The sequence below is a fragment of the Rhamphochromis sp. 'chilingali' genome (assembly GCF_963969265.1).
Source record: "Rhamphochromis sp. 'chilingali' genome assembly, chromosome: 1".
Classification (NCBI taxonomy): Eukaryota; Metazoa; Chordata; class Actinopteri; order Cichliformes; family Cichlidae; genus Rhamphochromis; species Rhamphochromis sp. 'chilingali'.
The window spans coordinates 42,543,323-42,565,146 of NC_137929.1; the positions used below are offsets into that span (position 1 = coordinate 42,543,323).

General features: G+C 42.0%; 1 protein-coding gene across 1 annotated transcript in view; it reads right to left on the reverse strand.

Moving 5' to 3' along the window:
* Positions 1-21,824, reverse strand: part of LOC308393079 (diacylglycerol kinase delta) — a 93,427-nt gene that overhangs the window by 22,748 nt on the left and 48,855 nt on the right. Inside the window, exons 4-14 of the mRNA XM_080876556.1 lie at positions 11,932-12,042; positions 11,743-11,823; positions 10,932-11,036; positions 10,196-10,328; positions 8,226-8,332; positions 7,956-8,081; positions 5,040-5,142; positions 4,620-4,779; positions 4,395-4,503; positions 3,173-3,312; positions 182-269 (exon numbers count right to left, since the gene is read on the reverse strand). Coding sequence (XP_080732682.1) covers positions 182-269; positions 3,173-3,312; positions 4,395-4,503; positions 4,620-4,779; positions 5,040-5,142; positions 7,956-8,081; positions 8,226-8,332; positions 10,196-10,328; positions 10,932-11,036; positions 11,743-11,823; positions 11,932-12,042 — 1,263 coding nt within the window. The remainder of the gene's footprint in view (positions 1-181; positions 270-3,172; positions 3,313-4,394; positions 4,504-4,619; positions 4,780-5,039; positions 5,143-7,955; positions 8,082-8,225; positions 8,333-10,195; positions 10,329-10,931; positions 11,037-11,742; positions 11,824-11,931; positions 12,043-21,824) is intronic.

The following is a 21,824-nucleotide window of genomic DNA, read 5'->3' on the forward strand; positions in this document are numbered from 1 at the left end:
AACACAGAGCTGCCCTTTGGTTTCCAGCTGCCAGGCTCAATTGATTCTCAGCGGATGTTTTCCAAAATAATTTCAGAGAGCTTGGAAGCTCAGCCATTTACGGTCACCATCTGTCAAGAGACAGACAGCCTCTTTTTTAAAAACAAAAACAAAAAAAAAGGAGCCGTGCGGGGTGATTTACCTGTAGAGGAGAATCGAGGCAGTCCTCTTCCTTCACTATCGGCGTCTGTTTATTGGTGGTGGGCACCTCGTATGTCATCACGCTCCATCTAAGGAACACAGAGTGATAAAAAAAAAAAGAAAACCGTTATCAGATAATCACACAGAGATAAGACGCAACAGCCTCCTTATCCTGTTCAAACAGCAGGTCAATGAAGAAATGACCTGCAGTTCAAGGTGAGTTCAAAGAGAAGTTTGACCTCTGCTGCCTATAAAAAAGTTTACGTTATCATTTAATTTCACCCCAAAAGACGTCACAACTCGCAGCGTGTGGTAAAGCCTACACTGTCCTTTTACTCCAGAATAGTTTGTTTACTTGAATGAAAACCAAAAGACAAAATTGGAAGAAGCAGCCATCTGCCGTGACCGGTTGGGGTAGATGATTAACAGTTAAAGAAAACATACCCCAAACTCATGGGTGAAGCATGTAAGGCATTTTATCTCCCGTTTGCATCATCGCCCGCATGAAGAACCAGGAAGAAGGCCAACCTGAACAGTTACATTTACAGCCAGGTATGTAGAGTATGCTCCATCACTAAGATAAGCTTCAGGTTATTTTAAGTGACAATAAAGGGAGTGTCCAAATGCTGGCACCACGCACTGTGATTGGTTCTTTATAGTCCCAACGCCATTGGAAAACAGCGTAGATAGGATAGGGTCAATAGAGTCAACTCACGACATTCCTGGAGCCTGACAGTTTTTAACAGCAGGTCATAGGTGTGTGTGTCAGATTTTCAAAATAAAAGCCTTTGTTTTTCTCAATTGAATACATGTGCGCTTTAAAAATCTGTGAATTTTTTTTAAACATAAAAGCCTCATTTAATTCCAGGAAGTTATTGAGTTCACAAAAACGGTGTCTAATTTTCAAAATAAAAGACTGAGTATTCAATGAAAGCTACAAAGAGGCTTTGATGGTGGCTCTATAATGTAAAAAAATGAAGATACATAAAATATAAATAAATAAATCTGCCAAATCAAACATGAGGGTTACTCGCACTGTGACTTATAAAAGCCTTCTATTTAGCTTTGTTTTAACTTTTTACAACAAGTATGAAACTGCTCTCTCCCTTCAGCGTTTGAAGCCAACCTGTTTACCTCCAGCTCTTTAGCATCAACCTACAGACTGAGTCCGGCAGTAGCAGCAACCCCCCACGATTTCTCCAGAATCACACATCAAACATAAGGTCCAGGGCCCAGAATCGGTCCCCAAAAGGACTCCCATCTGGCCCACTGGACGAGTTTGGAAAATGTGGAGGAGTGAATAACTTTGAGTTTTATCTCTATTTTCATAACTTCTACAGATAAGAACCTCCCCCATGGTTATTAATACTAAACCAATGTAATTAAGTAACTGTTTTTTTTATTATCTACTGTAAAAATTTCTGATGGGTACAGTGGTTTAATTAGATAAATAGAAATCGAATGGTTTCTGTGAGTTAATAAAAAACCTTGTTATTTATAATTACTGTCCAATGACATGCTACAGATCTTTCTGTCCTTTTACACATTTATTTCTTACAACTTAAGCCGAAAGAGCCTTGTTGACAGACTTCTTTCATTTACTACAGCAGCATTTCTTTCTCATGTAAACAACCAAGACGTAGTGTTGGGCACAGCCATTAAAAGTTTTAGGTTTTACTGGTTCGGCCCACTTAAGATCAAAGTAGTTTGTATGTGGCCCACAATGTGAAATGAGTTTAACTTTCCTGGTCTAGTTCGTTTACTTTAGTAAAGTTTAATATATTTGCTCTTTATTAAAGTTTATCCATGTCGTGGCCCTTACTCCTTCTATTACAAATATTTTACTTTGTTCAAATCATTCATTATAACTCTTTACTTCCTTATTATTTTGCAGATTTTAAAATCCAAATCCAATTTTTCCTGAGCTTAAACGCCACACTCTGTGCTTGATATTCCAGTTTTCCGATCACGTATTCAGTTTTTTGGTCGTGGCAGCACCTCTGAGCGACAAGTGAGCCTCACAAGGAAGTGCTAAAAACTGCAATTCCACTCGAGGCTGAAAAGTCACAGACTCCCACGTTAAAATGCCCAAATCTGCAGCAGAAATAAACATGTTTACAGACATCATTAAGTAACAGCTGTGCCAGCACAGGCAGCCACTAGCTGTCTGCTGGATGTCACGTTAGATAATTGGAGCCACTGGACCTCTAGGCAGTGTGGCGTTGGACCCTTCTGGAAAACTTTTAATCTAATTATCTGACAAAAATGATGACCTACTCTGTGGTTAATTGTGCTATGAGTCAAAATCTTAAAAATAAGGTGCAAGTAGAAGCGGACATTTAAGAGGTCACTGTTGGATTGTTTAAAATCGCTGAGGCTAAGGAAGGCTGTGTTGGATTCACATGATGGCACACGGGGAGAAAAAAAGCTCGCTGCGGCTCATTTTCTGGTTTTAATCGGCACCATTTATGGCAAATTAGAAAAGGTGGTTTCCAACATTCTGTGAAGCTCGGGGGCTCTGTATGAATTTGTCTGTGCACTCAGTCCGTTTCATTTTGTGCCCGTCGCTGGCTGAACTCTGTGGCATTAAAAGTTTTAATTTTTAATTTTATAAATCTTTCTCAGGAGTGCAGACAGAAATGAATAGCCTGTAGTACTTTTATTTAATTCTTTTTATTACTTTTAGTATCACCTGCTGCTGTCTGCAGCCCTTCAATGAACCTAATGAAGCGAAATATAAAAACCTAACAGGACCAGATCTGTTTTTCATTAATTCGTTCATCTGGGACATCCTCCTCCAGCAAGTTATTTCAAGAAAACACCGTGAACATCTCTCGTCTCACAACCAAAACAAATAAATTAAACTGCACTTACAGTGCACTAGCAGTAACAGCTAAAAGCACTTCAGTCTGGACCTTTAAATTCAGAGGACTTTTACAGGAGCCAACCCAGCTGAAACCAAAGTTTCCACCCTCACTCCCTCTGGTCTTACCGATCCAGCATTTTGGTGGTGGCTCTCTCCAGCTTCTCCAGGATCTGTAGGAGCTGAGCGTCATCGTCGCAGAGGCCGCCCCAGCCCAGAACGCGAGCCAGGTCGTTACCTGTGCCCAGAGGCAGCACGCCCAGCTGACACTACAGACACGTGGAGAAACGAGAAACTGATGCAAAGTACAGAACAATAAAAAGCAAACAAACTGATGACTACGACAAAGCTCACTGCAATGGCTTAGTTTTGCACTACATCTGTCTTCTGGGACATCCTCACCCTTTCCTGTGCTTAAAAATATACTTAGACGCCCAATAACATTTGGCTACATGTCTTTGATTTGTTTTAGCTTAAACTGCCTAGCTGCTGATCTGACATGACTTTGACGAATTTGGGGGTAGTCCTCTGCCTTCTTTATTACATCCACTTTGTGCAACGTACCAAGAGCACTGATAGTGAAACAGCCCCAGAGCACGATGCTACCATCACCATGCTTGGCACCACCGTGGCTGCAGTGTTGCTGTCTCCAGAGGGCACTGGGCATGTGTATATTTGTCTTATATTTTAAAATAATTAAAAATCACCATGACATTCATTCCCAGGATGAGTGGATATAAACTTCTAACCACACCTGTTGGCCTGACAGCAGCAGACAGAAAAGTGATGCTCATTTAGCGCCGGTAATAAACTGTCTGTAGTTAACTTCTCTGAGAGGTTTGTTTCAACTGCAATGTTAAATGATCAACAAATCTATAAAAATCATGCTGAGGTTACAAAAATTCTGACTCCTTGATTTGTTCATCTAACATCTTAAAGCTGATGCTGACTTAAGCGGTTAATCTTATTCATTTAGCCTGGAACAAAACTGATTAGACGTGGCACTTTATATAAAATTAGTATTAATTTAACATAAAAGCCATGTTAATCTGCCACAACATCAATTTATGTGAAATTAATTTAATAAAATGAATGAATTAGTTCAGCTAAGGAGGCTGTGTTGTCCTTCTCTCTACCATGAACCACTCCCTCTCCAGTCAGGATCAATGTTATATTAGACTTCGATTATAGACTCAAGTATGTAAACTTGGCTTATTGTTGGTGTTTCTTCTGAAAGCACCTTTCGCCAGCATCAAGATTAACACAACAACAGGTATCTCGCTGCTTTCTCCTACCCATCGGCGTTACATCATCGGCAACATCCACTCCTCCTCCTCCTCGTTGTTCTCACCTGTTTATGGAGGTTGAGTTTATCCAGCTCTGAGAGCACCCAGCCCACGCTGCCATCTCCTCCGCACACAAGAATACGAAATGTCACAAACTTCTGGAAGAGGCGCAGGCTGAGGAGGAGAGAACGAGAGGCAGGTGTTTACAGAGAGCAACACTTATTAAATGTTCTACTGGAGAACGACCCGTAGATATTACAAGGACTCAGAAAGAAAAAGCTCTTAAATACCCGAGCTCTGGCCCTCCGTTCATCAAGTCAAAGACCTGCGCTGGGTTCAGAAGCTGCTTGAACTTGCGGAGGAACTTGACCCCCTGGTTGTCCCCGCTTTTAGAGTTGACCAAGACCAAAAGAGGGCTGGAGCAGGACGCCGAGGTGGCCTTCCAGAAGCCTGTAAACGAGCAGAAATGTTTGTATAGCTCACAGCGTGGAGTTCAAACGCCACTGGGACCGTGTTCAAACTGTAAACTGCTGATGATAGATGCACAAATTCCAGGGATAAGGGTTAGTAACTTGGAATTACAAATTGTCAGTGTCAGTAGAAAAAGCCAAGTCAGGCTAAGTCACAATTTCATTACATGACTGAACTTTAAAACCTACTGTAAAAGTAATACTGTGTGTCCATGTGGGTGGGAGTAAGAGGTGTCTCACCGTCTGAGTCGATGCTGTTAAGTGCAGTTGGAGGGATGATGGACACTCGACATTGGCCCAAGGGACACACCTTCCCCATTTGTTCCTTACAGCTGTTATGGACCTGTGAACGCACATGCACACACACATACAGAGTCAGTGGTCTCCAGTAATTCTATATTTCAGTAGAAGCAGAAAGGTCATTACATCCCTCTGAAACCCACCAAAATGCCAGTTCTGTAACCTTTACAAATGCCACTGTGATTCATTTGAGTGTGCGAGCCTGTGTATGCGCGTGTGTCTTTGTATACCGAGGATCAGACTTCGCATTATGTGTGCCCGTTTGGCCTGAACGCTAAAAAAACACAATGCCGCTCTTGCTAAATGGAACAAGAGGATAGAGTAAAGCTACATCTCTCTGTGTGTTTGAATGCTTCCACTGGACTTTTCTGTTTGACTACATCAGTGTTTCAAAACCCACTACAGTAGAGCACAAACATAATAAAAGACAGGCTCCTGTGTACTCCTTATTAAGTAAAGAGCGGCTGTTTCAGGCTTTCCAGCGCGATGCTTGGGCTGGTCTTTTGGTGTACACTGGGTGAAATGACACTAATCCATAATGTGAGGGTAAGTGGTTATAGTGCAAACCACATGGGTAAAAATGCACTCAGCAGCCCGATGCTCACTTCAGTAATTTCCCAGTTATCCCAAATCAACTCCCAACTCATCTCATCTACTGACTGAAGGTTGGAGGTTCGATCATTGGGGAGGATACTGAACCCCAAGGTCTCCTTCCAATGTTAGTTAGTAAGTGTAGTGCTTGTATGAATGCATGATTAAGGCACATAAAACGCTTTGAGTGCACTAGTAGAGTGGAAAAGAGCTAAATCAATCAATCTGTTTACAGAGTCTCCTGCCTAATTGTACTGTTGCACTTAAGTAATGGGAACTGTATTTCACGTTAAAACATGTGGAAGAACTATATTAAAACTATATATATGCACACTCTGGTTTTACTCTAGTTAATATTAGAGCTGCAGTTTCATACTTTCTTTGCCACTTGGGGACAGACGGTATGGACGCAGCTCTCAGGTCAGAAAGCGCCTTAAACCTGTATTTTCTCTGAAGGCCAGCAGATGGAGATAGCTGTGACTGGAAAAGACTTTCTGTCCTACTGAGGTTTCTCATGGGATGTCATACGTGCTTCGCTTAACAGTTGGACGTGGTACAACACTCAGTTGCTAGGGAAACTGGCTGGCTTATTCCCCGACTGGCTGGTGGTTCATGGAGGTTTCTGCGTCTTACTAGTTGAAATCGGTTGCAAAGAAGGTGCCACACGGTTGTAGTTTTTCATGTTTGCCTGCAAATACTTGCTAACTACTAGTCCACTGGTAGTTAAATTTGAAGAAGTGAAGTGAAGAAGGTTCACTTTCAAAGTAAAAGTTATGCTGGTTGCACATTTCAAAGAAAGCAACTTCGAAGGCAAACGGTCTCCATTTCTGATTTCTGTTGCACATCTTACTGTGTTTGTGTACGAGCCCATCGCCGACTCGTCTGCAGGCCTGTGGGATTTAGCATTTATATTCCCAGCCACTGCCATCAAATTTGATTAGTCTTCCTGTTTGTTCCACTGCTTTCTGTTTTCCTTGTTTGTTTGGACTAGACTCTTGAAAGAAAAACAGCAGCCAAAGGAACTGACGAAAAGAAAAACCAAAACAACCCCATGGGCAAAGAAACAGAAATCACTTGTGTGGGGACATCGTAGTAGATTGTTCTACTACGATGTCAATATTTCTCACTTGTACAGTTGGGTCTAGTACATCACAGCTACTGCAATAAAAAAACGAAACGTTTCTGGCTGTAAAACCAGAACAATGGGCTGAAAGGCAATAAAATGCTCCACGGATTTCAGGGGCATCTCTCTGTAAAACTTTTACATATTCTTTTCTATTAGGCAAGATTATTTTATCCATTTTATACGTGGAAACATTACAAAATAATGGTTTAAATGAATTTAAAAGCATGAAAAATTAACTAAAACGTCTACGTATTTTATGCAGAATTTGAAGGACTTTAATTTTATGTTAAGATGCACCAAGTGCTGTTGGTCCTTGTGCCACTTTCTTTGCGGGATTATAACCAGCCTGTCAATGCCCTCCTAAATATTATTAATACTCCAGCGCACACAAAAAATGATTCTCCACATCGTGCTTGAGGCGGTCGAAGCGTCGGGTCAGTTTCAGCAGCCCTGCAGCTGACAGGAATTTATCAGCCCCTGTTCCATTTCTCATTTTAACTTCCTCCTCCCCTCGGGGATCTCTGCTGCCAATCTATGTGCCGTCCCATTAGTCTGATGACTCTGCTGAACTTCTCAGACCTTGAGTCTTCGGCGGAGGTGAGAGCGGGAAGTCAAGGACAATAAAAAGCTCTTGGTTGTTTTTTCCAGAGAAGTGGGAGGAGCGTCTCATGTGGAGAATCACAATTTCCTGCGCATGAGTCAACATGTCCCAAGGGCAGACAAACAAATAAAAGGGATAATTGAATCTTATGAATTTATCTGAATTTGATCTCTCTGTTCTGTACGGAGCCGCTCACACGGTTCCAGATAACGAGACGTGTATCGTGCTTAATGAAAACCCTGCGTTCATATTTAAATGTGACAAATGATGCACTTTTATTTTGCTGACAACATCACTTCCCGAATTACCTCCATTATTGGATGGAGCTGCTTTGAGTCTGTTTGCATCGCACACTTTTCCCAGTGCACCCCTGCTATGACTCCATTTCCGTGGGCATCGACGCATTCGAATGACAGAAGTTCAAATAAGAAAGGCTGGAAATAACTCTCAGCTAAAAGCAATGCCCCAGATAAACACTAATATTGATTCAGCGTGACAGTTTTTGATGGGATGGAGGCTAAACTCAATCCACACTTACGATAGCCTTGCACCAGAGGCAGCGCCAGTCCTGCAGTCGCCTCACGCTGCCACAGTTCTTATCACACACCACACATTTGGCGCTGACGGGCAGATTGCCTTCCAGCCACTGGTGGGGCATGGACACCTGGAGGGAAAAATAAATAAACAAAGCATATCAAATGAAGCCCTTCTGCTCTAAAGACATCAAACCAAAGGTATGCACATCAGGCAAAATAATTTGCATGAAAACAAAACCAAATGCAACTCGTGAGTAAGCCTCGGCTCGTACCCCATCCTCATCCTCAATGATGTCATTTCCTATGGAGGCTAGCGTGGTCCACTTGCAGTTGTTGGTGGAGCGAACAGCACATCTCTTGTGAGCCTTGAACTTACAAACTGCAGAGGATAGATGAACAAATATCATGTCAGACACACTGGAAGTCTCCACTTTTATCCTCTTCTATTTGGGTGAGTGTATGATGTAAGCTTCCTGATGGTCACAGTGTGTGACTGTACTCCTGATAGAGCTGTGTAAAACTATGCGATAACATGATGAGACAGTGTACATATGGACTGGAGAGCAGCTGGAGGGGGTGCTAAAAACTGCAGCTCCTCTAGTCTGAGGCTGCTCTAAACGAGGGCTGGTCCCCATAGACTCCCATGTTAAGAGGCACAACTTTAAAGCAAAGACAAACATGTTTGCAGCCTGCTGCAAAACTCAGTTTTAGTTGGAAAGCATGTGCAGTATAACGTGGTTTTTGATGCTTAAAGTTATCAATTGGGGCGTGGCCTCTTTGAGCGACAGTCACAGTTAAAGCACTAAAAGCTCGTTACAGTCATCTGCACTTTTGGTCACTGAAGCTCTGATATTTTATTTCTGTGTTATAGGTTATAACAGCTATCTGTGCTATAGCTGACATGCTAAGGCTCTTTGAGGTGGCTGCTGTTGTTGTGAATTTTATATAAATGATATTTAAACTGAGTCCAAATATGGTCACTACAAGTTAAACAAAAAAACTAAGCAGGGATCCACAAGTTCAGAGGTGGTTACTGCTTAATTACTGCTGAGTTTTGCCATCATTTAGATACAGTCTATGGTAAATGTACTGCTGGGTTTTTAAAGCACGAGAACAAAATTAATCTGAAGCAAGGACAGTGGGTCGACTAATTAGAGTTAATCAGTTAATTTCTTTGTTTTACCTAATCAACTTCATATTAGGGACCAAATTAAAATAAAGTGTTACTTAAATACCTGTAACACTTTCTTTCTTCAAGATATGTTGTGCTGAAATTAAACAAAAGGAGCCCTCAGGTACTAACATGTTCTCTGAGAAGAGAAATTCTCTTTAATGGTAATTGGAAACCTGCAGCCTCAATCACACAGACCTTGAGTCTAGTGATACCCTGGCAACATGCAGTTGCTAGGGAAAAACGTGTTTTTCCTGATCAGTTGGCGGGTTGTTGTTGGCAGTCGCTGGGTACATGGTGCTTTTACTTTGAAGGAGACTGGTCTCCTTTTCTAGTTTCTTGGACTTTGAGGTCGACATACATGGATATTTTGGTAAACCTAGATTTGTGTGTGTTTTGGCCTCTCTTGCACGTGTAAATGCCGTTGTTTGTTGGATTTTGAGCTGCCGCTTAAGGGTTATATGGCGACCTGCTGCTCTGGCATGATCTTGATAGACTTTGAGGTGGTTTTACGCATTTTAATGTTCACTGAGATATTTTTCAAAATAAGCTCTTAAAATCCTGTCCTCTTCAGAAATTGTTCCGTCTTCCTCCCTTCTAAACCCCCAACCGCAGATGGCTGCTCCTCCTGGTTCTGCTCAAGGTTTCTTCCTGTTAAAAGGGAGTTTTTCCTTCCCACTGTCGCCAAGTTCTGGCTTACAGGCTGTCGTTGGATTGTTGAAGTTGTCTCTGAATTACAATTGAATGTGTTGAGTGGATTTAAAGTATGTCTGTAATCTGATTTTTACCCCTGATATGAGAGGTGACGTACTTTATACAACTGTCTCCAGTTGTATCACAAACCTGTTAAGCAACCATTGTCACAGTGCAGGAAAGAGCTTTAAAGCTACTTTATTACTGCATATCAAGCGCAGACAAAGAGAACGCTGGTGATGTAATTTTTCTTGTTAGACCAAAAATGGTAGGATTGTTTCTTAGAAATTAATGCATGAGTGACTCGACGTTCCAGTGACTTCATATGAGTGAGCGCAAGAACACAGATGCAGTGTGTGTGTGCATGTGTCTACGTGCCTTCACAGGACAGGCCGTGGGAGGTGACACCTGGCAGCGCCTCTCTGCAAACGTTGCAGAAGGTCGGTCTGGCGTGCGAGCAGGCGTACCAATTGTGCATCCCGGAGAAATGCTCCATATTAAACTGACTGGCCTGGGGGGGTGGGAAGGAGAAACATTGAGGTTGAAACGCGTCAGCACTTCTCTACACAAGAGGAAACACAAAAGGACAAAAACGAGAACTTTCCCGGAACTACAATTAAAAAAAATAACTAGGCTGGGGTAGGAGAACGATGGCTGCACAATTCATCACCTGCTTAAAATCACATCACATGAATAACTAGAGATGAGAAGGCAAAAATTGAAACCCCAAATTAACTTTTATAATAAAAAGCCTAGGAAGGCCAAAAATCAAAGAGAATATAAGCTCATAAAAAAAAATCAGAGCCTCCACTTTATAACCAATTAAAGAGGAGGCTTGGTTTTATGAGGACATCAATCGGTAGGCAAAGAGCTGAAATGAGAGGCAGATAAAAAGGAGACGAGAAGATGTGAAGGTGGATCATTTATGTGAAAAACAGATGCAAGAAGAACTGAGCTGTGAAAGCCTGGTCTCATCAAAATTAATTACACACTCATGACTAGCTATTATCTAATGATAATCAGTTTGGCCCAGTTTACTCTCACGTCAGCCAGGAGAACGAAGGATGGGGCTGAAACATAACAAGAGCCCGACACAGAGATGAGAAGCACCAACCTCGTAGGTTTCCCACTTTTGGACGGATTTCAGCGCCGTGATCCAGTCCTCCATTTCCTTCCTGCTTTCAGCGCATAACATTAGTTTGCGAAATGGAGTGATCACCTGAGAAAGAAAGAAAGTGGAAAGCTTAGAAGAGAGCAAAAAACTTGACTCCAATCTTTGAATTTCTTGTAGTTGTTGAGCAATATGGCATGACAGGCTAATGGAAGCACCAGCTGTTCTTCAGATATATGTCCCCAAATAAAATTCTGAATTAAACAAACTTATTAGAAGTTATCAATCCTGAAGTTAATTAAGCCTGGTATGAAGACGACTTTTACTTTTAAGACGAATGTTCTCTGTTTCCGGATTGCGTCGCTCTTTTTCAGGTTTCTACTGCTTGGTGGTTAGCTAGCAAGCGTGCGCAAACAAGTTGCCGTCTTCAGTGCAAACTACGGGCAGTCTCCTAGAGACCAAAGCAATCAGAAGGTTTCTGTGCAGCTCTGTATACCCCTTAAGTTCAATTCCTACATTTTGCTTTAAACTTTTTTATAAGCCAAAATTAACATTACCTGTTATATTAAAGTGAATAACAAACACACCTTGCTAACCAGACAAGCTAACTTAGCTAACTAAATTAGCTGATTAGCAGTAATCTTTTACACTAAAAAACAGCCATGTCACCACCAAATAGCTGAGCTGGCATCCATTAAAATGGTCTATTTCTGACCTAGCATTAGTCCATGTAGGCTATTTTGTCATAATTTGCCCTTAGAAAAGTTTTAAAGGGCCACCTTGTAGTCAATTATAAGGCCTGTCTTGGGCTTACTGTGAAACTGTTGTTGATGTTCTTGGTGCTGGTCTCAGCCACACTGGCATCTGATAGGTCCACTTCATCAAAAATTAGGGACTAATGGGAGAAAAAAAACCCATCAGCTTATTTTTTAGCCAGTTACATTTAAATAAAAATGTTACAGTTTAAGAGCTACGGCGGTAAAACGATCACACAGTTCTGTACCTTGCAGTCTTTGGCATAGTAGAGGGTCCTCCCTCTGAGTTTGAAGTACCTCCTCTTCCACCTCTGGAAGGAGCTTGTTTGCTTTAACAGGATTCCCTCCTTCACACTTTTCTGTAGTGAGAGAACAGAGACAGAGGGGATAGAAGGAGAGGAGGAGGAAGATAAAACAGACGTTAGCGCATCCAGAACCTCTGAATATCAGCCGTGACAGCTATTCTTCTCGGAGTTCACACGTAAACAGAAGGAGATCGGTTTGGATAGTGTCACTCGGATGGCTTGCTCTTGTCAAACAAAGACAGAGCTGCACACATGAGCAGAGCGGTGTTGACTGGATCTGTCACGATAAAACAGAAGCATCAGCCCAAAGGCACCGCTGGGCTTTTTCTGTATTTTCACCCGATATGTGTGTGGATGAGATCAGGGGCCCAAAAACAGCACACTAATCTGTTAAAGCAGCAAATAACGACGTTTGATTTGGTTTGCAGTACACTCATGCAGCATTCAAGTCAGGTAGGGAAGCAGCAGGTGGGAGATGCAGTCATCCGTGGCCACGTAGAAATTATTACCACGGTCAGAACGTCAGAAGATCGAATGATTTCATTTGATACAATCGATCCGCTTGGCTGAAACTCATCACCAATTCTGCCACGGTGGCTGTTATTGTCTTTTTTCCTCATCTCTGCTTAACATGCGCTCGTTCTTTCTTTCCCCCTGTTTGTGACTACATGGTGCAAGAGGGCCGAATCCCCCACGGGTAATCAATTTGAGACAGGACATCGGGAGGGGGTCGCCATGGAGATCCTCGTTTCTCGTAACAACCGCTGGCACATGCAGATAGGATCTTAAAAACGCGCAGCTCCCTGCATACCTGCACATTCATCACCAAATGTAGCAACAAATCACTAGATCTGCCTCCGTAACAGCCCAGAGGCTTCCACATAAAGAGAATAACCGTGTGCCTGCATGAGTCACCCGCATGTCATGGCAGAAAACAGCTGTATCACACACGTGATAAAACTGGAAAGAATTCACTTTCAAGGCATCTGTGAAAACTGCTACAAGCTCCTTTTTAATGTTTCTTCACCTTAACACTTTATTCCAAGTGTCGCACATGCCACGTGGACTTCTTAGTCATTTTGGAGGTAAAACTTCACAAAGCTGAAGAGTTATGGTAATGTGAAGTGCACATGGAAAAATCTAGGTGGATTTCATTTTTCTGTCTGTGTTCAGACAGCAATACCTTATAAATGCTTTGTGCTACCCTGATACACCAAAATCCCCATAAAGCTCAATGTCTCTTCTTTCCAAAACAGTTCGAATTTTGTGTCTAGCACCAGGTAACAGAGTAAAGGTCATTTAAAGAGCGCTTACAAGATATTTTTGCATTCATGGCATTCCATATACTCAGTTTCTTTGTCTTAATGAATAACTCAAGAACTATTCAAGATAACTTTTCAGCCAATAAGCCAAACCAGGAGGACTGCAGGTAATCACATCTTACCTTCCTCTTACCATTGTTTTCAGCAAATAAGACTTGCATAACAAACCAGTTCTCCAGGAGTTAAATCGTGTGTGTAAGTATGTCAACTTCCATCCAAGATCTTTTTCATTGCTTGAGGATACGGTCTGAAGATATTTTTCACTGTGAAATTAATATCAGTTTTCTAGGGGAGGTTTCAGGCGCTTTTCAAAAACACGTGTACGTTACTTTCCTAGTGAAAATTAAAAAAAGTCTCAGCTCAGGCATGGTTCGATGGCAGGTGGCTCAGCAGTCACTTGGCAGCGTTTCCATTTCAGAGCGGAAGTCTTCCCTTAAGGGAAATTGCAAACAGGAGCTTTCAAAAGTGAAAGTATTCAAATTTGATAATATCTCGCAGAGCAGGTAGTTGGCTATTTTTATCTTTAGTGGTCTGAGTGCAAACAAAAAGAAAAGGAAGAAGATTAATGCATTACGCTTCTAACATCTCTAGGGTTTGGCTTTTCATTCAGTCCTTATATTTCACCTTGTATCTTACGCCTCAAAATTATTACTTTTTGTTTATTTTTACTGATCTAAATGCATTTCTGTCATTCTGTGTTTGTCATGGGTTTAACGCCAGCTGGATGCCAGGCTCACAACAGAAAGGACTGCGTCTACTAGAGCAGTGGTCCCAACCCCCGGGCCACGGACCGATACTGGTGCGTGAGCCGTTTCGTACTGGGCCGCTAGAGTTGAGGCTTGGTGCGAAATTTATGGTTTTCAGGGTTTTTATCGTGATTTTTTACTTCATTTCTATCATTAAATCGGTTTCCCTGGAGAATTTCCTGTGTATTATAAATAAATCTTCTGTTTTTTGGTACCGGTACTGGTTTTATGTTGTTGTATTTATCCACGACACCTTAAATGCTGGTCCATTAAAATATTGTCGGACATAAACCGGCCCGTGTCGCAAAAAAAGGTTGGGGACCGCTGTATTAGAGGAACTGAGCCAACCTAGATTAGACAGCCATTACTGTCAAATGGGATTATTTGATACAAAGATAGACACTGACATTTATATACTTGCTACTGGTAACATCAGTCTAATTGCCTTTTTCTGCACCACAGAGGCAAACCCAAGATAATAGCATCTGTCCACATTTTATATATTGATACCTACCATTTACTTTAAATATTTTGGTGCATTCAATAGCACATGTATCTACTAGTCCATGATACAGATGATTCTGACAGTTTCAGTCCTCCATAACTTCTGTTACTGCTTATGTTTCTCCTGACCTCTTTCATCTCATGCGATTTCTGTCTTACTTTCTCCGGCTATTTCTCTTACAGTAATGTCCTTGGCTGTGTGAACAGTGGGAGTAATACAAGGCAGAGGCACCGCCGAACCAGTGATAAATCTAATTCATCGCTCCATCACAATCTCATTTCTCTCTTGCAGTGTGTGTGCGTGTGTCTCCGTCTGTCTGTGTCAATGTGCAACCATGAGATATCCCGCCTAGTAATGGCGCATACAGCTGCTTGTGCTCTCGGTGTGCTTGTTTCTTTCTTAGAATAAATGTGCTTTCATACCCTGCAGGAGAGAAAATCTCATATTGTCACCATGTGAGAGAGAAAGACGGAGAGAAAAGGAAGCAGAAAGGAAAGGACCGATGGTGGGAACAATGACAGATAGGCTCACGGTATGGATCATTAACAACAGGAGATGCAGGGGAAAAAAGAAGTATAGCTGCGAGAGCGGTGAGGACTGAGGAAGAGGAACAACACAAAAAGAGAAAGATGCAAAAACTACATCAACCACAGGCTCTAGAGAGTTGACTTGAAAGAAAACCAAAGAGCAGACGGTCCCTTGAGGAAGTAGAAGAAAGAACAAAATGCACCAACAGGAAGGTGTAAAGGTCTCTTTCCACTGACCCACTTGACACTTTAGAGATAACGGTGAGGTGTAACCACCATGTTCCACCAATCAAGCTTATCCGTGGTTGCCACAACAATGCCGTCACAAACCGTCAGTCGAGGAGCTAATCAGAGCGGTTTTGTTTGACGAACGCTAACAGCATTGCAGCCCAGGGTATCAGTAAAGGACAACCTGAAAGTCAGACCCAACACAGAGAAACTCGTCAAGCCTAATGACCCCATCCCCAAACCAGGGCCTAACATTTGGCTAGGTTAGCTTACTATCCTAAACATCCCAAGCGCATGAAAAATGCAGGTTATATGGAAAACATTGAGAAATTGAGTTGATTTAGAGCTGGCAAAAGCTAACGTGATAAGCGTTTCAGCAAAATCAGATAAAGTAAAGTTCAGTCTTCTCCAGCAGATGTTCAAATGCAAATTCAATCGATTTGCCTACATTTGCCAATTTATTCTGAAAAATGTTTTACATGCTGTAACTACCATTCGTCCCTTCACCCACAGAGATATATTTCAACCCCCCATTTAACAACAATTAAAAAGCAACTTTTGCAAACCTTTTTTATCCACCAAAGGAAAAAAGAAAACCTACGCTCCTCTAGTCTGTCATTTCTTTCCACTTACCTTATAAGCAGATTGCTGCCCCTTTCTGAGCCTACTTCACTCGGAGGTCTCTTCCTGTTAAAAGCGAGTTCTTCCCCTTTGCTATCACCAAGTCCCTGCTTCTTAAAAGCGCCTTCAGACAACTGTTGTTGAATAAAACTCCATCTATCACTATCTGTCACTTGAACTTCCCACTCACTCACTTCTCTTTGAATTTCCGCTGTCCGGCTACAAGACCAAGCAACTAAATTCTTCAACAGTCACACCTACTGCTAGAGTTCGCGATGAGCTTAATTTTGTGTATTTAAAACTGAGCTACGCAAGCATCCCTGGTCTTCTGCTACTTATTAATTGCACTGAGTCGTCATTAACCTTTGATCACCGTGCAGAAGGAACTAGTCCCTACATTAAAACAATAAAGAGCCCGACCAATTTATCTTTCCCAGGTAAAGTTTCCTTAGCTTTCCTGACTGAGTCACACACCTGAGCACAGTGGGTGTCACACATGCCATAAAGCCTCTTCAAGCTAATTCAGTGTACGGACTATATTGAACTGCACACAGGAACATATCGGCAGAGCAAACAGCACACGTGTGTTTCACATATAAACAGACATATGTGATATTCAAAGGTCACAGTGTCTCCTCTCTTCTCCAGCTGAGCGATGTTGTCACACAGATCACTCTATTCATTAGAGCAAACTAATCACTTCACAACAATCATCCTGGCACACGCACACAGACAAACACTCAGAGGAGGGCAGTGAAGTGGATATGCACACTGAAGCACATTAACACATATACTTACTCATCTGCGAAATGCACACACACACACCCGGAGCTTTGAAGGGCGCCCACATCCACACAAACATCCGACTGAATCAACCCTGATTTATTTCTCCCTTCATTTAATTCTCTAACAGACCACACACACACACGTCTGTCAGCCTCCGTCCTGCATGAAAGACTGACCTTCAGTGTTCAGTGTAAACACTCAATCAACAAATCACTGAAATTTGGACTTTCTCCCAGACAGCAGAGCGACACGAGTGACTCGACCAGTATTCTGGCGTAAACACAAAGACTGCTGCACAAAAACTTCCTGCAGTTTTATTTCCACTCGGTGAAATGAGCAATACCCGAGACTGTAGGAGAAGACGGACACGGCCAATCCCAAACAACCCACTTCTCTGTGAACTCCACACAGAAAGGCCAATACCTTAACAGTCACACCTACTGTCTGAGTTAATAGTTAGCTTCATTTCTGCAGCTGCGTGGACATGAAAAGGTAACAATATATGTTTGGTAGTTTGTTCTGGAAACCAGGAGCTGCTAAAGCCAAACTTTCACACCTATAAAGTGGACACAAATAGAGACAGAGTGATATTTTGGGGTTTCTTTAAAGTATCAAACTCTAAAATCATTGAAGAGAAAAGCTAACTGTCCTAACTTTTATGTCATTTAACTGTTTATCCAGTACTTAGTTACTTTGGTGTGGTATGAAGAAAATGTCAAGAATGATGTCAAGAAAAGTTTGTACTTTTAAACAAGCAGCAAAGAAAATGCAAAGAATCCATCTGACAAACTACAAAAAAAACACACACAGACACACACATTCCCACAGTCTAGGACTGGGCTTATCTGGCTGTTGGTGTTTGCCTCTCACACTGACCTCTTCCTCAACCAGCCGGCTCTCCTCCGCCTTACCAAAGTGAGCCGACTCCAGATGGTCCTCATGGCTGAGCCACTTGTCGTCACCCTCCTTCCCTCGCCCGAACAACAGGGGCGCAATGCAGCACCCACCGCACCTACACAGCCCCAGCATTTCACTGAAAACCAGTCTTATCCTCAGGACGGTGGTAAGAAACTTTTACTTCCTTTCTGTGTGCTATCTGGATTCCTTCCTTCCCATCGTTTTTCCCTTCTCCTTCTTCTTATATTCGAATGCTTCCTTCTTTTGTCTACATAAAAAGTTTCACACTAGCGGTTCTCTCACACAATGCAATTCTACTTCCTCTCTCGCAAACTTCCCTGTGGCAGGTAACCACTCCCCCCTCAGGTGTGCATGTGTTTGAGCAATTTCCCCCACCCCCACCTCAGACGTAACTCCTGAGAGGTGAGGTGGAGCGTGCAGGTGTGCGTCTGCGTGTTCATGTAAGGACAGGCCGACTTCCTCCAGGCTAAAAATAGAACCGGAAGAACCTGTCTGGTCGGCAGTGACAACACACACAGACACACACACATGGTAGTTGCTATTCCTGCTGATTTAAGGCATCAAATTCATTTTACACACACACGCACATATATCAAGATGACGGGAAGGTTAATGGCACGCCGCTGTGGTTATAAGAGAGCTGGAAACGTCACTGTGATCACACAAACTCACGAGTTGCCAGCCTGCGTGAGCTGTCCTGACTCTGTGTGTCTGCGTGTGTGTTTTTGTGTGTGTGTGTGTGTTGCTCTGCGCTGCCTACGCGCTGTCATCGGACCTCTTTCAGTGTCAGATCAGCGTCTCATCTGCCAAGGCAAATTACAGCAAGCGTCCGCATTTGTGCGAGCGCATATGTAAGAGTGTGTGTGTGTGTGTGTGTGTGTGTGTGTGTGTGTGTGTGTGTGTGTGTGTGTGTGTGTGTGTGTGTGTGTGTGTGTGTGTGTGTGTGTGTGTGTGTGTGTGTGTGCGTGTGTGTTTTCTGCCACTCGGTATATCATTCTGCCTTTAATGAGCAGCAGCATGCTGTTCCCGGCAGGCTCACTCAGTGACACCAGCTCCCTCTCCTCCTCTACTTGTCTTCAGTCCCCCCCTCCAGAACATTTTCCCACTGCTGATCTAATTCAGCATCAGGTCAAAGAGCTTCATTAGCAACTTTAAATGATTTTAATGTAACATGTTCTTATGTTCGTTAAAAATAAATAAATACCAAGGACAGAAAAGAGCTAAAGGAGGGACAGAAAGTCCTCTTTTACAGCAGGAAGAAAACAAGTTCCAGTCTTTTCTCCAGTGTCCTACTGCAGTCCGGTCATTAAGTCACTAGGCCCAGTCACTAGCCGTGTGTTAACAACACAAAAGCCATATTAAACGCAGACTACTTTAGGCCCGGAAGTAGGATCCGTCACGTCATCACTGAACAACCGGATAACAGATAAGAGCCCCCAAAATATAATAAGGAGATACACTATAAGACAAAAAAGTACCAAAAGAACCTCCAAGAGCTGTTCACCCATAAAAACCCATGCCAAAATACAATTATTTTACTCGAGCATAAAATAATGCGCTTTTGATTATCGCACGTCTAGATACGATAGGAAAACACATCAAATTCTGTTAAGCACAGTAAGACAGCCTCATAGCCTTCATATATATGGACCAATCATGCTTATGAGTGTAGTTAAGGCCTAATTTTGAGGCAGGAGAATCCCTGCAGTTATTTAAATGTTACGCTCATCTACTCATGTAGGCCACTCTCTGAGCAACATTAGCAGGAGTCCCATTTGTTTCAGTGAGACTGAACTGAGCTGGTAATGCACGAGTGCCCTCAGGTTGGACGTGGCTCAAATGCCATGTAATCTAACATAAGCAGCACCAGTAAAATCTAGCGGAGGAATTTGAAAAGATCATCGAGAAACAACAAAACAAAGACTTACTGATCACCCAAAGCACGTTAAACCACAAGCCACATGTAACCACACCTCACACCATGGCTAACACTTCAGCCTTATAAGTGATGGATGGACAGCAGTACAAATCTTGCCCCGTGAAATTCACAGTAATCTGTACGATGATGTTTTTGCTTAAAAACTGCAAGTGGCAGCTTCGACGTGCGGAAATCGACTGATTTCAGGCGTTGAATACACTGATAAACCAACCATGTGGGATCACGGGGCATCCTTGGTGGTGCCTTTAATCTGAAAATTCCCTGTTTGAATGACGTGTTTCCTTAAAGTTGTGTGCACCAGGCTTTCACGTATGTTTTTATCTGGGTGGGATTTATAGCAATGTAACATCACAAAAATTGCTTTGAATTCAAGTTTTGATTTTATTTCCTTCATCATTTATGGATTTTTTCCCCTTTTTTCATTATCCTAGAGCAGAGATGTCAAACTGGTTTGACCTCACGGGCCACACAGAGCCCATTTTACCTTCAGTAGGTGAAGAAAATCCCCCTTTCTGTCTGTGTAAAACAGTTTAACCATATTACATCCTCGTGACAGCTTCACATAAGATGAAATCAGCACAATTTCAGCAGCATGTCTCAGTTTTCTATTAAAATAATGCTTCTGTAGTAAATGAAAGAAATCTGTCAGCATGACTAAACTGTAAGAATTATATGTGCAAAATTTAATTCTTTATCTATTACTTAGTTACTTTGGTGTAGTATGAATGGCTATGGAGGAGATATTTACCAACAGGAATCTGTAAAAATACAGTTAAAAATATTAAATCTATGCACGCCTTCACTTTTTTTCCAAAGCTGTCCAGTGGGCCGTATTGGGAGTCATTGGCAGGCCAAATCTGGTCCCCCGGGCCTTATATTTGACACCCCTGTTCTACAGTATCATTGATCACTCTTTTGTAAATACTGCAATAAATTTGGTGCAGAAGAATTAAAAGAGCTGCTTTCATTAAAAGAACAGATTTTTTTAAACAATCCCTGTTCAAGATGCCCAAATGTGAAGATTATTCAGCTGTGGTCTTACTAAACACTGATCAGCAGCTGTTTATTCATGAATAAACAGAACGCGGGTGCTTTTTTCCCCCACGACTAATTAAAACAGTCTCAGGCTGGCTGCTGCAGACACAGAACCACCTGGCCTTTCAAATATGGCCATGTTTTTGTAATCATGAGGCCACGCCGTCCCCGGGACGGACAACACCGGAATGCCAAATGCAGCTCGGCTCCCGTGTCACTGCCTTTGGACAAGCTGCGGTTATTTTTCTCCTCCAGCAGATGGCAGACTGAGAAAGAGATGAAGGGGGTGGTGGGGGAAACGGCGGGGAAGAAAAGGTGACGGGTGCACGGGGAGAGGAACTGCAAAGGGTTTGGAGTAAGGACCGAATGGAAACATTAAAGATGAGAGAAGGAGAATGGTGCAGTAATCTGCAGTACATTTGGCAGGACTTTAACTCGGAGCAGCCTCCCAGCTGTTTGTGTTGGCTTTTTAACACACACACGCACACACACACACACGCACACACAAACACGCACACACAGGGTTTCTCATGTGGACATGCAAATCCCCCTGTGCACCCAACAAACTCATGTTTCTGGCACCACCCAGTTGGAGTTCGACACACATCCAACACAGACACACATCATCAGGACTGACACACAAGCAGACATCTATGGAGGACCAAAACTGCCAATGACAGGAACAAGACGTGAAGAAATAAGGAATGACTCGACAGAAAAGCATCAAAACAAGTATTTTTTTAAAAAGTTACTTAAATTCATAGATTTGTTTTAAATTTCTTCTGCATTTGTTTTTTTAATGAATTACAAAAATAAACATATATGCCATGAAATACATTTAAAATATTATATTTATAATTTAGTTTTTATTTTATTTTATTTATATTACCTTTTTTTTAAAAATAATTTAAATAACTATAAATAAAAATGAAAAGTAAAAATTACATTTTAGCATAACAAATAATTAAATAGATGTATTTTTAAGAAATGTAAATTAAAATGTAAATAAATGTAGCTACACCTTATTTTGACATCTATATATTTTGTAAGTATTTAAAAGAATAGACCCTCACTGGCCAGTTTTTTAAGTACAACTTTTCAACTGGTCACTAACACAAATATCTAATTAGCCATTAACGTCACAGCAGCTCAGTACACTGACGCATGTGGACGCAATTAAGACAAACTGAAGGTCAAAACCAGCATCAG